Below are 16,860 nucleotides of genomic sequence, written 5' to 3'. Positions count from 1 at the left end.
TTGCTCTTTGTGGGTTTTGTTCCAATGAGAAATGTTACCCAGAGAACTCCTGAATATTCTTCATTTGATTTCATATCCAGGTTGTTATGGCCGAGGCAAGATCTCAACAAGCAGAGTCTATAACAGAGTTCTACTGGCTTGGCCATAGATTTCCCATCAGCAATGCTAAGACACGAGTTTCCATTTTGAAAGGTTTGGTTATTTTTTTTATTTGCTCTATCTCGCTCTCACTGCAATTTATGATTTCATTTTTATGTTTTTTTCGTGAATGGCTAATTATAGGGCATCTATTTTTACTTCCATTGTATATTGATTTGGTTGGTTTTATTTTACTATTATCTTTTCAGCTCAGGAGCTAGAGAAAGATGTATATGGTTCATCGCATATCAGGATGCAAGAAGTTGATTCGCAATGATTTGGTAAACCACTGTGCAACCACATATTAAATAATAGATGCATTGATATTTTCATAAAGACACCTGTCAACATGTGTGTTCTTTGTCCAATGGGTCGTTTCTTTTCAGTTTCTGTTTACACGTGTATCGTAGACTGTGTGTTGGTTTAGATGAATGTGCATTGCTATTTGCTAATAACATTATTTAATTTAGGCTGCTGCAAGCAATGACGAGAATGTGAAAGATGAATTGAATGGCCTCGATAAGGCAGTCAGTGCTGTATTGGGACAGCGAACAATAGAGCGTGATCAATTGCGTGTGATAGTTGCTAAAAGTAAGTTCTCAAAGCAGCGGGATGATAAGGGTGAGAAGATCATGAAGCCTGAAGAACTTGTTCGTTTATATGATCTCCTTATACAGGTATTCTATTAATCACCAGTAATATACCATCTCATGTTTTATTTGATATACAGTATTATCTAATATTTTTCATATATTTTCATCTTGTAGTTTTAGTGATTAAGTTGAATGTTTAAGTCTGCTACTTGCAGAATTCAACGGATTTATCTGATTTAGTTAGTTCTGGAAGGGATAGGAATCCAGAAGAAGTTAGCTTCGCAGAAGAATGTTTACTTAAATGTTTAGTGTTTACATAAAATTTTCAAACAGGCTGTACAAAGAGTGTTATTATATGACAGGCATAGAGATATGAGGCTTGATGTTGATAATATGTCTTATGAGGTAAGTCATAAGGGAAAGTTATGTTGCTCGCCGATCAATTTCTTCATATTTGTAAGCTACTTTTAACACTGATATTAATTAACTTTTCACAGGAGCTACTTGCATTGACAGAGAGAATAGGGAATGTGAGCACTGGATTTCTAATTATTGGTGCTGTTGTTTTCTGTTTTGTGTCCATATATTCATGGCTCTAGGATCTCATTATTGGTGTTGTTAATTTCTGTTTTTGTAGCAGTACTAGTACTCAATTGCTGAAGATGATGAGTCTCCCAAGTCATATGTAATGCAGCAAAGTTAGTTTTTGTTGTTCTGTGTACTATGATTAATTTCGTGTACTCCATGTTGGATTATTCAAATACTAGTATTTGTTTTTTGGCACATTTGTGTTAACTCTTCTTGTATGCTACAACTTGGTTATGTATTAGTTTGAACCTTTAAATAAAATATTTGCTTTTATGGTTGTCATAATTGGAAGCTATTTTTAGTTCAACCTCAAAGGTTTATAGGCATAACTAAAATGCTATAAGAAGTGGAAACAATTGCTGAAATGCTATTAAAAGAAGAAAGACAGCATTCGCTGAAACGCCATTGTAGTAACTCAAACGCTATCAAATGTAAGACAATAGCAGTGTTGAAATGCTATGAATGAAAACTAACTAATAACAATTTTTAACCGCTATGAAAGATATTCGTCATAGCAATACAGAAACGCTATTGAATACCCTTTTATAGCTACATAAAAACGTTATGGTTGGAACTTTTTTGATAGCGTTTGGGGAAGCGCTATGTAAAGCCACAGACCTACTATAGCGGGTTCTGACACAACGCTGATTAAAACACTATCAAATAATATCATAGCGTTTTTCAGCCGCTATAGATGATTTCAGGTGGTGTAGTGCATGAAATCTATGTCTATCCTTGCATCCAAACATGATGCCTTACATGTATGATCATGAAATGGATAAAGTTCTAAAATCTTAGATGTAAATCCCTAATTACATTAGGAAATTCAGTCTACTTCCTAAATGTAGTCTTTGGCATGTCCTTGGGTTTAATCTTCAACTGATGGTATCCCAACCTCAAATCAATCTTAGAAAAATATTAAACATCTTGGAGCTGATAAAATAGATCATCTATCTTGGGTAGGGATGGCAAAATGGACCTAAAACCAATTGCCCACCCATACCCACCCGCCAAATGAACCATCCAAACCCACCCATTTAGTTAAATGGGCCATAAATGGGTGGGTATAGGTTTTATTAAAGATAAATAAGTCATTAATGGGTGGGTTATTACCCACCCATTTACCCGTTTAGATGAATATTGTTTTAAAAACACCCTCAACGCTTAAACAATTACAAAACTTATTTTTAAAAGTTAAAAATTATAGAAAACACTTAAAATAACTAACAACCCCTTAAAATTTTAAGATTTGCAAAAAACACCCTCAAAGTTTAAAATATTATAAAAACGCCATCAAGAGTTAAAAATTATAAAAAAACTATCAAAATTTTCTAACCTCACAGATGACGCATGAAATTCAAAAATTACCAACAGCCCCCTGAAATTTTATAATTTGCAAAAACACCCTTAAAAGTTGTAGAAAATAAGAAAAACACCCTCAAGACTTCAAAATTACCAAACAATTTTAGAGTTTTCTAAACTTGCAAATGACATATGAAATCTAAAAAATTTCAATAGTCCCCTATAAATTTAAAATTTATAATTAACACCCTCAAAGTTTTAAATTTTTAGAAAAACACCCTCCATAGTTTAGAATTACAAAACCATCCTGAAATTTCAAAACCTACAAATGACACATGAAATCAAAAAATTACTAGCAGCCCCCTGTAAATTTATAATTTACAAAAAGCACCCTCAAAGTTTAAAAATTACAAAAAGCACCCTCTAGAGTTCAAAACTACAAAACAATCTTAGAATTTTCTAAACTTGCAAATGACACATGAAATCTAAAAAATTTCGGTAGTCCCCTATAAATATCAAATTTGCAAGTAACACCCTCAAACTTTTAAAAATTACAAAAAACACCCTCAATGATATATAAATATAAAAAGTAGGCGCTCATAATTCTTCGTCGGCAGGAGATATATGTGTGTGCGGCCAAGTGTAATTTGTCACATGACCAAAGTAAGGGCTTTTTTTAAATAACCGAGCAGGTAGTAAACTAGACTTGTTACGAGTCCATCTCTTCTTTTGCTCAGCCCCGTCATCATTTGCTTCTTTTGCTCACAATTCTGTCCTAATTTTCTCAAGTAGTCGATTCAATTGAGAAAGAAATGTTTATAGAAAACTCCCTGAAAGTTTGTAGAAAACCTCCTAAAAGTTTGCAAAAAAACTCCTGAAAGTTTACAGAAAACCCCCTAAAAGTTTACAAAAAACCCCCTGAAAGTTTACATAAAACCCCTGAAAGTTTGTAGAAAACCCCCTAAAAGTTTACAGAAAATCCCCTGAAAGTTTACAGAAACCCCCCTGAAAGTTTGCAGAAAACCCCCTGAAAGTTTGCAGAAAACCCCCAGAAAGTTTGCAGAAAACGCCCTAAAAGTTTGCAGAAAACCCTCTGAAAGTTTACAAAAAACCCCCTGAAAGTTTGTAAAAAAACCCCTAAAAGTTTGCAGAAAATACCCTAAAAGTTTGCAGAAAACCCCCTGAAAGTTTATAGAAAACCCCCTGAAAGTTTGCAGAAAACCCCCTGAAAGTTTACAGAAAACTCCCTAAAAGTTTGCAGAAAATCCCCCTAAAAGTTTGCCAAAAACCCATGAAAGTTTACAAGTAGATCCCTGAAACTTACATATATATAGAAGCATCATAATCATAACTAAATGGGTTATTGGGTTACCCATGAACCACCCATTTAGTAAATGGGTGGATGAGAACCAACCCATTTAGCTTGTGCTAAATGGGTCATAAATGGTTAAGTGGTCATAAATGTGCCCACCCATTTATGACCCAATCAAAACCCAACCAAAACCACACATTTGCCATCCCTAATCTTGGGAAGTGATACTTATTCTTAATTGTCATCTTATTCAACTCTCTATAATATGTACAATGTCTCATACTCCCATCTTTTTTCTTCACAAACAAGACTGATGCTACCCATGGAGACACGTTGTGTCTAATAAATCATTTATTTAACAATTCCTGAAGCTGTTCCTACATCTCAACAGGTACCAATCTATATAGGAGGCCTTAGATATAGGGGTGGTCCTTAGGATGAAGTCTATGACAAACTCTAATTCTCGATCTGGTGACAATCTTGCTAAGTCTTCTAGAAATACGTCTCGGTAATCTCTAACTGTAGGTATCTACGATAGTTCCTTCTCCATAAGTAGTATCTCTCTACAACCAGTGTTTGACACTATCTAATACATTGTTCCCTTAGTATTCTATGTAAGACTCTTAAGGTGTCAACCTGAGCGGCTGTTCCAAAACTTATCGAGGCAGGGCTCAAAAAATATATAAAATCTGAGCATGATCGACCGTAATAGGGAGGTAAACCTGCTCAAATTTTATGTACATTCATATACTAAACAATAATACTGAAGAGCTGAATTAACAACAGAAATATATACAACTTTTTATGTACATTCATATACTAAACAATAATACTGAAGAGCTGAATTAACAACAGAAATATATACAACTCTTAGAATCACCAGATTGATAGCAGTACACAGAATATTAGAATTGTAAAAAAGCTAAAGAGAATAATATTACAACACATAATTAGACCATAACCTACAATATACATTATTACATGCCAAACTAGTCAAAAGTACTACAAAAGTTAAGCACAAAGTTACTTCTACTCCGGCTGAGTTAGGAGCTAGTCCTCTTCATTAGGGTTTGTGATCCCCTTACCCTTAGCTAGATTGCGACCTGCAGATGCAGAAGCAATAGGGGTAAGCCTAAGGCCAAATAGGCAACCGTAAAACTCTTGGATACAAAATAAGGGGGAAAAGGGACTCTATCTAGACATTTAAAATTGAAGTGAATAGATATCAGCAATAAACTATCATTGCTCATAATATGATCATCGATCAAAATGAAATAATAGATCTCAATAACAAATAATCAAACCGTGATATTCAGGATTCTAAATTTTCCCAATCATGGGATATATCAATAAATCACACATGCCGTTGTTTATACACCAATTAGTGAGTGTCTTCACATAGGGGCATAATCCATGATTATCGAGTATCAACAAGCCAAAAAATTAAAGAATGCTGCCATTCTCAACCATAGATGCTAAAATATACTCTCCCCTAAACCAATGCTTAGTCCAACTGAAGCTCAAGAAGTAAATGCTCGTAAGCTAAACACTTCATGTATGTTAAGTATATGTCTTGGCTAAGCTCGGCCAAGTTGTAGCGAGACTCACCCAAGTCCAAAACGAAGCTCGTTAAAAAGAAGCTTCAAGCGAAGTTTGCCCAAAATAAATTTCAACCAAATAGCCCACATAGGCTACATCATTCACACCACAAGAGAAGTGGGCTATCCACATTCTGATGAATTTTACTAGAGAGAACTTCACCCCTTGCTGCACAATGAACTTCGCCCATGACCATTATTGGCAAACCTCACACATGACCATTTCAAGATCTATATTTGTGGAAATGGTTCACTCATATTATATCCTAAGTTAATGGTTACTAAATCCATATTTAATGGTCTCTCTCTCTCTCTCTCTCTCCCTCCCTCTTTCTCTCTCTCTCTCAGCCTATAAGAGGAGGGGAGATTGCTCATTTTGGGGCATCTTGTAACATTCTATTTTTTCCTTCCATTGATCGGATACCATTACCGATACTGATCCATAAATTAGTAAATTCTTTCCTTCACTGTGTCCCAGATACTCTTCTAGCATGACAATTTTGACTTAGCTAATTTTCGTATTATGATTTAGTTAACGAAGTTATAGCATGCCTACAAACATAGCATATCAACCTAAACCAACTATGCTCTAAACTTTAGTTAGAGATAGCCTAATTATTAAATAACTAATTTAAAACCCTCTAATTAATATAGCTATTTAAATAGTTCAGCCATGATAGTAGGTAAAATTTTGCACAAAAACCCTCAACTTTGGCCAAATTGAAGATTTCTCTTCACGTGGGCTTATATATATGTGCCCTCCACCTCCGATTTTGCCATTTTAAGAAGAAAAATCTCTTCAAAACCTCCTCCCTCTCCTCTGAACATCCCCACCACCTCTCCCCATATAATAATAATAATAATAATAATAATAATAATAATAATAATAATAATAATAATAATAATAATAATAATAATAATAGATTCCATAAGCCTTCATCTCTCAAGCTCTAAACATTGAAGAAGGAGTTAAAAACAGGTAGTTGAGGACTTTGGTGGAGGAAGTAGGGCAAAGTCAAAACTCTAGGTAAAATTCTCCGTTGCATATTATTATTAAGGATGTTAGAACTGAATTATATAATTTAATTTGGATTTAGTCTTGCATGTAACATTTTAGGGCTTATTAAGGATGTTAGAACTGAATTATATAATTTAATTTGGATTTAGTCTTGCATGTAACATTTTAGGGCATGCATGTCAATTTATCTTTATATAATTTAATTTGGATTTAGTCTTGCATGTAACATTTTAGGGCATGCATGTCAATTTATCTTGAAATAGAACTTCGTGCAGAAATTTCAGCAAGATACACTATCAGTAAAAAGATCATAACTTTCTTTGTATATATCCAAATGAAGAAATTATTTATGTTCTAGAAAATAGACTTTCTTATATTTCATTTGAGACCCTGTTTGTTTAATTCTAAAATTATTTACTAGTTTGAAAATATAGTTTAACTCAAGGCATGTGTCTAAAATTGTCTGCCTAAGTTATGTCCTTTATAAAGAGCATATATCTCAACATATACCATACATGCATAAAATTATTTCTGTTCTAAGAACTACACTTTCATGACTTTCATTTAAGACCTAGTTTGTTTAATTCTAAAATCATTTACTAGTTTAAAAATATGGTTTAACCCAATGCATGTATCTGAAACTATCTGCCTGAGTTATGTCCTTTGTAAAGAGCATATATCTCAACATATAACATACATGCATGAAATTATTTTTGTTCTAGAACTAGACTCAATTCTTCTTTTGTTGATGTGAGTTTTAATTAATTTGAATAACGTTTGGTAAGTCTAAACCTAGTTCTAATAGCTAGTATATGTACTGGCAATTCTAGTCTACCCCCTATGTTGTTTTGCATGTAACATGCATTATAAAAATGGAAATTTGATGAAACTAATGGGACTTGGAATCTAATCCATCATATCACTTATATACCAAATTCGAGCTTATTTTCATAGTGTTAAGTACCCAAAATAAATCATTCATTCTAGATAGTAATATTTGTTTTTCTGTTGTAGTTTTGATAGGAGTAGTTTGCTGAGAGCATAATACTTACTATACACCATGCATTGATATAATATTTTTATATTATAAAATTAGACTCATAATGGAGTCATTTGGAACTAGTTTCATGTATTTTGGACATTAATTGTTATACCATCCATTCCCCTAAATCTTCTGCATGTACACTACTGGTACTGCTGTGCATGTTAGAGATATTGGATGTAATCATCTAGAGTGTAGCTTATACCATAATATAAGTTTTAAGTTAGAAAATTATAAAAGACATAGTGTTTAGAATCTCATGTGGGTATACATGTATATAGGACAGAGAATCTTGAATTCATTTGTTGGTCGAGAGGATCCTGGCATAATCGGTAGGTAACTTTTCATTGTTTCCTCTTAAGTCTTTGAGAGTTCGATTGATTACTTTCTTAAAATTCCTACGAGTTAGTTTCCCATGCTAATTTGTATATCTTATCACTTCCATAATATTCCTATTTGATTCACTTCATGCGTTGGCTCTTTGTGATTGTTTAGCCATTGTTATCCTAATGTTGTTTATAGTTTTATATCTTCGATATCCTCGAAAGATTATATTGCAACATTTCAACTTGCTTCGATGATTTGACTATTGATAATAATAATATTCCATTCTTTGTTAATAAATCTATATTCATGGATTATTGCCCTGTGTGAAGTAAGCTTTACCGGTGGGTGGTAATAGTAATGTGTCCCGGTGGGGACTGTAGGGTCGAAAAATTGATGTTGGAATTGATTTTCTTGTTTTAAGAAATGGGTTTGATCACTTGGTACGAAAACCTTACAATCACTCACACTTTCTCTCGATTACAGAGGAATAGAAGATTAATTCAGCTTCTCTTTTGTTTAAGGTGGGTTCTAGGTGGCGAAAGGATGTTTCCCCCGATGCTTGAGTCGAGCTTGCCTCCCGTTGACGATCAGATCAAGATCGCAAGAGCTTCTGACCTTTGTTAACCGGCTGGAATCAAGGTTCGTACTCCGGATCGACGTGCAGAAACTTTAATCTCTGATGCTTCTCTAAGTCCAAGCTTGAAAATCTCCAATTAAAATCCAAATCCCCTCTTTTTGTAGCCATCGATGGCTATTTATAGGTTTTTGAGCACGTAACCGACGTGCTACAATAGTGGAGTCGTGGGCATAACTGATACGCTAAAATTGTGAAGTCGTGGTGTAACTGACTCCTTGAATTTAGTCTATGTGGCTGACTGGGTCTTCATGGCCGTTACAGTCTGATTTAATGCGGGTGACGAACTTCACTGCATTGGCGAACCTCATCCTTGATGTCGAGCCTCATTGCGTGACGAGCCTTGTCTTTGATGTCGAGCCTTACTGCATGGCGAACCTCGTGAGCTTCGTCTTCACTAACGAGCTTTAAATCTGATGACAAGCTTTGGTTTTATTGACGAACTTCACCTCCAATGATGAACTCCGAACCTCGTATCCAATGACAAGCTTTGAACCTCGTATCCAATGACGAGCTTCATCTTTGACAGCTAGAGTTCAACTCGTGTCCAACAACGAGCTTTGAACCCTGTATCCACTCGTGAACCTTGAACCTCGTATCCAAGACGATCTCCGAATTCCATATCCACTAGCAAACCACGAACCTCGTATCCAATGACGAGCTCCGAGTCTCGTAGATTTGTTTCATTTAATAATGAACTTTATCTTTCAATATTGAGTTCCACTACATGGCGACTCTCGTTCTCGAGGTTGATCTTTTCTAAACAACGAACCTCATTTTTGATTGAAAAGGGGTTTGTTTCCCTGACCCTTCTTTTCGTCTTTCGAATTTTGGCATTTTTTAATGCTACAAAACCCCCTTCAAAGTTTTCAGACTTGAATTGGGTTGTATGTAGTCTAAAATACTTTGAATAGGTATCTCAAACCTGAGGAGTTTATTTCACGAACCTCGTTTTGTCATGAACTTCGTGTTTGCAAAAGTTACTTTGCGGTTCGTTCTGGAGTCTGTCCCTTTATACAAGCCTTGTCAGAATAACCAACGTCTGACAAATGACCCCTCGCAGCTTCGTCAGCACCACTGCTATGCACCTTTACCAGACCTAGCGAATGGTTGCTAGCTGGTGATTGGAAATCCCCGTGAATCCCATCTGTAGATCTTGTTGGGGAGAGATCTCGTAAAACAACCTTAACTGAAGAGCGCGATCATTGATTCGACCCTTTTCCCGCCCCTATAAATAGGGTATCATCATATGAGAAGTCCTTTCTTCTCTCTTCGTCGTTTAGGTTATTTGAACTCCTTCTCTTCTCAAAATTCCGATCTTTCTTTCTTCGCAAACCCTTTAAGCGAAATCAATGGCCCCTAAGACCGCTATAGACCGAAGCAAGAGCAAAGGCAAGAAGGTTGTTGGCTCTTCGCACGAACCTAGCGTTCTACCCACCTTTTCAGGTAATAGATCTTAAACGCATGATTTGCGCGCCAACTCTATCAAAGAGAGCACGTCAAAGGAAACGCCAACGCCTTATGCGCCAATTCGCCAAGGCTTTGGATCAGGTGGATGGACTCCATTACCAAGTAGATCTGGAGTTCAGAAAGCGCTAAGTGGTTAATTTGTCGCCACGACCAGCATCGGAATCCTCTTCTCGACCTCCAATTAACGAATGGGTTCATGTCAAACGAACCCGCTCTACTATTAAGGAGCGAATCCAGAAGCGCCGCGCCTTGCTTGCGCATGGCCGAACCCTTGTGCGAAAAGCACAGACAATGCAAAAGGAAGAGGTAGTTAAGAAATCGCCAAGATCTAAACAAGTTTGGATGCCAAAAGCTAAATCAGCGCCTAAGGCAAAAACAAACGGAACTGTCATTAAGCTTTTGTCAACTTCAGATCCTGAACCTCCGGTAAAGCCACACCGCAGCGTGGATTTCCCCAAGTTCAGGATTCCTCTGAAGGATCGCCTCGGTTCTCTATACGAAGATCGAGGCAAAGCGCCTGTTAAGGAACACTGGGGACCATTAAAGGAACCCCGAGCAAACATCCAGACTGGGGGTCGTACACGACCTCCTAACAAGTTGATTTCTGCAATGGCCCACTTGGGGGTGCGTACAGAAAACCAGGAGCCCGTTAAGGTTTCACCCTCACAAAAGTGTGTTTCCAAACGTGTGACTCCTGCAGACGCCAACAAGGCAATGTTTACTCAGAGGAAAACACGTCAGACAGACGAACGCGTTATACCTGAGAATTCATGTAAACAGCTGATAGGTTGCTCTGACTGCAATGTCGATGAGTTGTACTATCGGGCTGGGGGTACGAATAAATCTCGAAAGAGAAGTACCCGGGACGCGGACTCTCACTGTCCGTGTAACAAAATTATAATGGTAGTATTATCAGCATGTAGCTGCCCCAAGACCGCTCCGCAGAGGGTCTCGGTATTTGAGAGGATCTCCAACGGAAAGGCTAAGTTCAATCCAAAGCGTCTTCGTAAGAAACGATCGGTCGTTCAAGATGACGAACTCCCAACAGTTACTACCAACATGGTCGAAAAGGGAAAGTCTCCGATTTGTTCAAATAGCTCCAACCCTAATTTTTCTCCAGGAAAGGAAGTCAGTTCAGGAATAACCCAACAAATATCTTAGCTTCAGCTAGAAGCCGTTGGACAAGATGATTACCAAGGAGTCCGTGAAGGAATCCATTCCGATGACGAACTCTCAGATTCTTATTCCGCAATCACCTCTGACGATACAACGTCTAGCATAGGACAAGCTCGGGAAGTGTTCATGATCAACACCGAGCAAATAGCCAAAATAATTGAGGATACTCTAGCCAAGCAGAAAGAAGCATTCAAAATTGAAATGGAAATGGCTATACAGGAGATGAGACAAATGCACGTCCAATAAATTCGAGCTTTGTCAAATCAGCTAGGCGAGTCCAACCGTCGCAGCACTGCTAACCAAGCAGGTAACGATTCAGATGTGGATGAACAAACCGCTGGGGGTAGCCCCACTAAAAATAACGATGCCGGGGGTGGACCCACCAATGATGATAACACTGGGGGTGACCGCATTATTCCTCTCAAAAATTATCCAAATTAGGATATAGATGAGGACGAAAAGATGAAGGACCTCGAGAGCAAAATTAACGCTCTGATGGCTGCTCGAGAGGTAAAGAAGACCGGCGTTCCGTATCCTTATCCAAAAGAGTGGGATTCGATTCCGTATCCGGCAAAGTTCAACCTGATCAACTTCATGCCATTCGACGGAAAGGGCTCGCCCACTCAGCATCTGATCTATTTCAAGTCCCACTTGGGAGTGATCTCTGGCAGTGAGCCTTTGATTGTCCGGTTATTTGTTGGCACCCTTCGTGGGACCGCCTTCGATTGGTACCGCCGTCTCAAGCTTGGAAGCATCAACAGCTGGGAGGGCCTGGAGAGCATGTTCCTCGCTCATTTTTTTGATGATGACGCCGAAGTGTCGATCAAGACACTCTTCGATGAGAAACAAAAAGACGGAGAGTCGGTGGATACCTTCATCAAACGCTTTCGCAATCAGGCAATGAACTGCAAGGATCCCGTCACGGAGGAATTCGTCTTGCAAACCTATCATAACAACTTGTCCATTAACATCTTGGATGTTATGGGAGTAGAGCCTCTTAATACCTAGAAAGAGTTGAAGGTGCGCGGAGAGCAGGCCGAACGCTTTCTCAGAAGGAGGAAGGTCGAAAGAAGCCAGCCGATGGCTAACCCTCTGAATTCGAGTCTCGTTTCCCATGATGAAGGGAAGGCACCTACAACAGTTGTTGATGTTAATCAGACGTCGCAACAGCATCCCCGAAGACAACAGAAGACTTCGGATTCGAGGCTCTAAAAAGAGTACTCATTCAAGGACGAAGATGTTCCAGCCATCTTCGAGACCCTTCCTGAAAACAACAAGATTAAGCTGCCACCCATCACGAATCAGGAGGAAGCTAATAATACTACGGATCCGAAGTACTGCGCGTACCACAGGAGGGTCCTTCATCCCACCAAGACTTGCTTTACTTTAAAGAATAACATTCAGACCTTGGTTGAAGCCGGCGTCATAACGCTGGGATAAGCCAAATGAGAACGGCAAGACTCCGATAAGTATAAGAGTATAAACTGCTTCTTCCAACACTCCGAAGAGTATACGAGTATAAACTGCTTCTCAATCCTCCAACCGGTATATGAGGTTAAACTGGTCCCTGATACTCTAATAGGTATATGAGTCTAAACTGTTTCCCACACTTGACGGAAAGTTCCTAGAGAATTTTTACATGTAATATTCTTAAGGATAACCTGGTCATGTAACTCACTATGATGTTAGACCCAGTTTTGCGAAGGAAGCTGGGGGTGGATGATTTATGTAACGGGAAGTTCCCGGAAGAATTTTTACATGTAATTTTCTTAGGGATAACCCGATCATTACAAATAAAGTGATAAACACTAAACCCGATTCGATCACTTCGTTGGATCAATCATCCCTCACAAAACTCTCATTGGTGTTTGACGACTCACAGTCTTCCACCACAAAATCCCCCACCGATCAGACTAATTGACGGTGGGACCACCAAAATTCCTTTCGGTTGAATTCACTCAAACTTCTATATGTTTGTGCACTCAACATTCCCATTATTAAATTCCGGACATAATGCTTGGAATTTTGATCTGTTAATCTTTGACGAATTGTCAAACCCCTTCGTGTTAAGTCCTTATCACTTGACACTAAGAACCCCTACTGGGTGATTTGTACAAGTCAACACTCCTACTATGATTTGTACTCCCACTCCCACTGTTTACCTGGTCAAACCTTCTTACAGTTAGGACCACAACCAAAATCTCCTCTCGATTCCTCAAATGAACGAGAGATCCACAAATCGAACGATCAAACCTTCCTACAGTTAGGATCGTCTCAAACATCCCACTTGGTCAAACCTTCTTACAGTTAGGACCAAAACCATAATTCACTCTTGATAAATGTGAAATTCATCTTTAGTTCGGTAATCAAACCTTCCGATAGTTATGGTTATCTGAATCTTTTCGATTCTCGAAGTGGAGATCCCACTCTTAGTTTCACCTTTCCGGATTCTGGGGGTGGAGATCCCACCTCGAGTCTCCTTTCCAACTGGAGATAGAATATAAAATTCTTCCTCTTTAGTGTTGGGAGATAGAATATACAATTCTTCCTCTCCAATTTCAGGTTCGTCTTTGCCCCAAGAGAAGACACTACTTTTTTTAACTCCCAAAATCTGTGCCTCACAGATACAGAGAATTTTATCCCGAATCCTGAGTAGGGATAAGTCAACACCTGACACGTGTTGCCGATTTAGTCTTTCACCGATTGAAGAAGACACCAGAATTCCAGTTTGGGGAATTTTATCCCGAAGCCTAAGAAGGGATAAGTCACCGCCTAACACGCGTTGCCGGTTAGTCCTTAACCATAAAAAAGGGACAAAAGCCCACATATTCGATATTGTGACAGGTTGTTATTCATAACACCAAAATCCGTGCTTTACACGCAAGGGGAATTTTATCCTGAATCCTAAGTAGGGATAAGTCAACGCCTAATACGCGTTGCCGGTTTAGTCTTTCTCCGATTGAAGAAGACACCAGAATTCCAGTCTGGGGACTTTTATCCTGAAGCCTAAGTAGGGATACGTCAGCGTCTAACACACGTTGCCGGGTAGCCTATTCCCATAACAACGGCGAAGTCTACGTATTCGAAGTCGTAGCATCAAGTCTAAGGGAGTTCATTCCTTTAGCACAACGTCACATGCGGAACGGACTTTAAACAATCTGCATGTAAGCCCGATTCAAACGGTAGTCGGTAAGAGCACGTCAAATCCGTTAAGGGCTGAGGATTTGCCAAAAATCCTAAGTTAACATCTGATACATGTCGCTGTTTAGTCTTTTCACGGGAGAAAGACGAAGTCTACGTATTCAACATCGTAGCACTAAAATGGTTAACTCTTTTAGCTTAACATCACATGCAGAATGGACTTAAACAATCCGCATGCTAGCCCGACTCAAACGGTAGTCGGTAAAGGCTTATCAAACCTGTTGATGGCTGAGGATTTACCAAAAATTCTATAAATGCGAGTCATTGACGCATCAGCTCCGTTAGTTGGTCTCGTGACTTGATTAAGATAAGATCCACACATGCAGATGAATCAGCTTTAATAGTTGGTCCTGCAGCCCCAACTGTTGGGACCGCCATGCTCTAATACCTTAAGAGCTTAAACTGTGTATACTCCAGAAAATGTATGAGTATAAACTATGTTAACATCGGGCAGTCTGAAACCCAAAGTCAATACCGAATAATCCGTAACCCTAGGTTAACGCCGGTCAACGCGTAACCCTAGGTCAACACCGGTCAACACGTTGTGACAAAAAGTCAACTTACAGCGATCCGAAACCCTAGGTTAACGCCGGTCAATGCGTAACCCTAGGTCAACGACGGTCAACGCGTTGTGACAAAAAGTCAACTTACAGCGATCTGAATCCCTAAGTCAGCACGATACAACGGAGGTAGTTAGTTCTAAGTCAACTCAATGACACGAGCCAAACTTAACTCACCAGTTTTAGATTCGAGACTCCGACGACGGCCAGACGATAAACGCAGCGCCGAAAGAACTTCAGCTATTCGTCAAAATATCGAATAGACTGAAAATCAAAGGGTCAAGAAGCGAAGCTAACTACAGGTCCTTCATGCCGACTGAAGGTTGGACCAATCACATCCAAAGTATCCCAGCCTCTTCTATAAAAGAAACGAGTCTAGAACGCTTTGGAGGGGGTATCTGTAGGCATCAAAAATTGCCTATAGGTCTCCGTGAGCAGCTCAAAGCTAAGAGGAGATGAGGAACGTCACTATCCAAGTCATAGAATCTTGATTGATGTCGATGAATGCTTGAAGTGAATCGACGAACTACGTGAAGTAACGGAATTTCAGAATAACGAAGACACGAACTAATCGGGAGTCCCGCATCGCTTACAAAAGACGAAGCGCCGTATGTGTCCCGGTTTAATCCACAACTATCTAATCATCAGAGCTTATAAATATCCTCGTCGACTTTCCAACGCACTTTGAATCACTAAAATCTGAGTTCAGACGAAGAAATTACGGTGGAAACGGACAAGCGTACGGAAAAGAACATCTCAGCCTGAGTTGAGACACCCCGAGGTGTCTCGGCACAAGCGAGACACCCCAAGGTGTCTCGGCCTCGCTGAGACACCCAAGGGTGTCTCCAAGCCTAAAAACGGGCTTTTGTGCAGTTTCAACCACCCGAACTCCCCTCGAGCCTATAAATACAGTCTCAGGCCCTCATTTTTCTAGAGGCTGGAATTCTCGAGCGTTGGCAAAGCCCTGTCGGATTAAAGATCAAAAGTGCATGAATTTCAGAGAGTAGGAGGAGTAGAGATCTGATCGAGTTCATTGGCATAAAGAAGAAGAGCTCGTCAGATCTGCAGTTCCCCGGGTCCGTTCCTTAAGATTATCCCATTGCAATAATCTTAAGAAGAGCAATTATCTCGCCGTTGCCGAGATAAGCGCTACGTTTTCTTGATTCCTTCGCGAATCAATGAAGCTCTACCAAATTTTTCAGCAATGAGATCTGATCGACGGTGGTCCACGAATATCAACATCCCCTTCACAGGCCAAGATCCCACGCAAGCATAAGACCGATAAACGATCTCTGCATTTGTTTGATAAAGTTGTAAACTTTTTTTTTATTTTCATTGTGTAAGGAGATCTTATAAAAAGATCAACCTTTTATTTTATTCGAGTTTATTGTAACGACTAAAGTTGTAATAGATTCGATAGCAATGAAGAAATCAACTTTCGACACAAACAGAGACTAATCTTGTTTGTCTTTTTGTGCAGTCATATATCCTTCTACTCCACTTCCTCAACATGGCAATCTCAGAGCGGATGGTACTCAAATAATTGCCATTCATCCTCATTATTCTACTCTTAAGAGTATTCCTCTGTTCGGAGAATGGGGGCTAGAAGAAGTGGATCTTCTTTCTGACCCTTCAGTTTCCACATTTAGGCGTATGATCACTGATGCTCCCTTAGAGTTTATCAATCATGACCTATTGTGAAGCCTGTTCCCTTATTCGGAGACTCTTCAGAGGATCCTGACTTGTTGGATATCGGGACTTACGAATGGCTTAGAACTGTAAACGAGAGAAACTTGTTCTTACCTCGGATGGAGCGTGACATCTCTTTTATTGCTTTGAAGATTGTCTCGGCCCCCAGGAGAATGGACTGGGATTTAACCCCAGTACAGGGGTCATATGTG

At 39.0% G+C, this 16,860-nt stretch overlaps 1 protein-coding gene across 1 annotated transcript; it reads left to right on the top strand.

Moving 5' to 3' along the window:
• The first annotated feature begins 365 nt into the window (after nt 1-365).
• On the top strand, nt 366-1,590 carry LOC109827367 (probable E3 ubiquitin-protein ligase RHG1A). Its single transcript, XM_020394365.1, has 5 exons — nt 366-419; nt 609-815; nt 1,065-1,136; nt 1,229-1,261; nt 1,369-1,590. The coding sequence occupies exons 1-5, from the start codon at nt 366-368 to the stop codon at nt 1,375-1,377; spliced, it is 375 nt and encodes a 124-aa protein (XP_020249954.1). The 3' UTR covers nt 1,378-1,590.
• Nucleotides 1,591-16,860: the final 15,270 nt, after the last annotated feature.

The sequence above is a fragment of the Asparagus officinalis genome, unplaced genomic scaffold (assembly GCF_001876935.1).
Source record: "Asparagus officinalis unplaced genomic scaffold, Aspof.V1 AsparagusV1_Un165, whole genome shotgun sequence".
NCBI classification, from domain to species: Eukaryota; Viridiplantae; Streptophyta; class Magnoliopsida; order Asparagales; family Asparagaceae; genus Asparagus; species Asparagus officinalis.
The sequence above is the reverse complement of the archived record's forward strand: the minus strand, read 5'-3'. Positions and strand labels throughout refer to the sequence as shown.

Bases quoted from the DNA above. Each gene is read 5' to 3' on its own strand.
- LOC109827367 (XM_020394365.1), top strand. From the start codon at position 366: ATGTATATGGTTCATCGCATATCAGGATGCAAGAAGTTGATTCGCAAT. The intron at 420-608 runs GTAAACCACTGT...TATTTAATTTAG, and splicing joins AGTTGATTCGCAATGATTTG to GCTGCTGCAAGCAATGACGA. The intron at 816-1,064 runs GTATTCTATTAA...ATTTTCAAACAG, and splicing joins TATATGATCTCCTTATACAG to GCTGTACAAAGAGTGTTATT.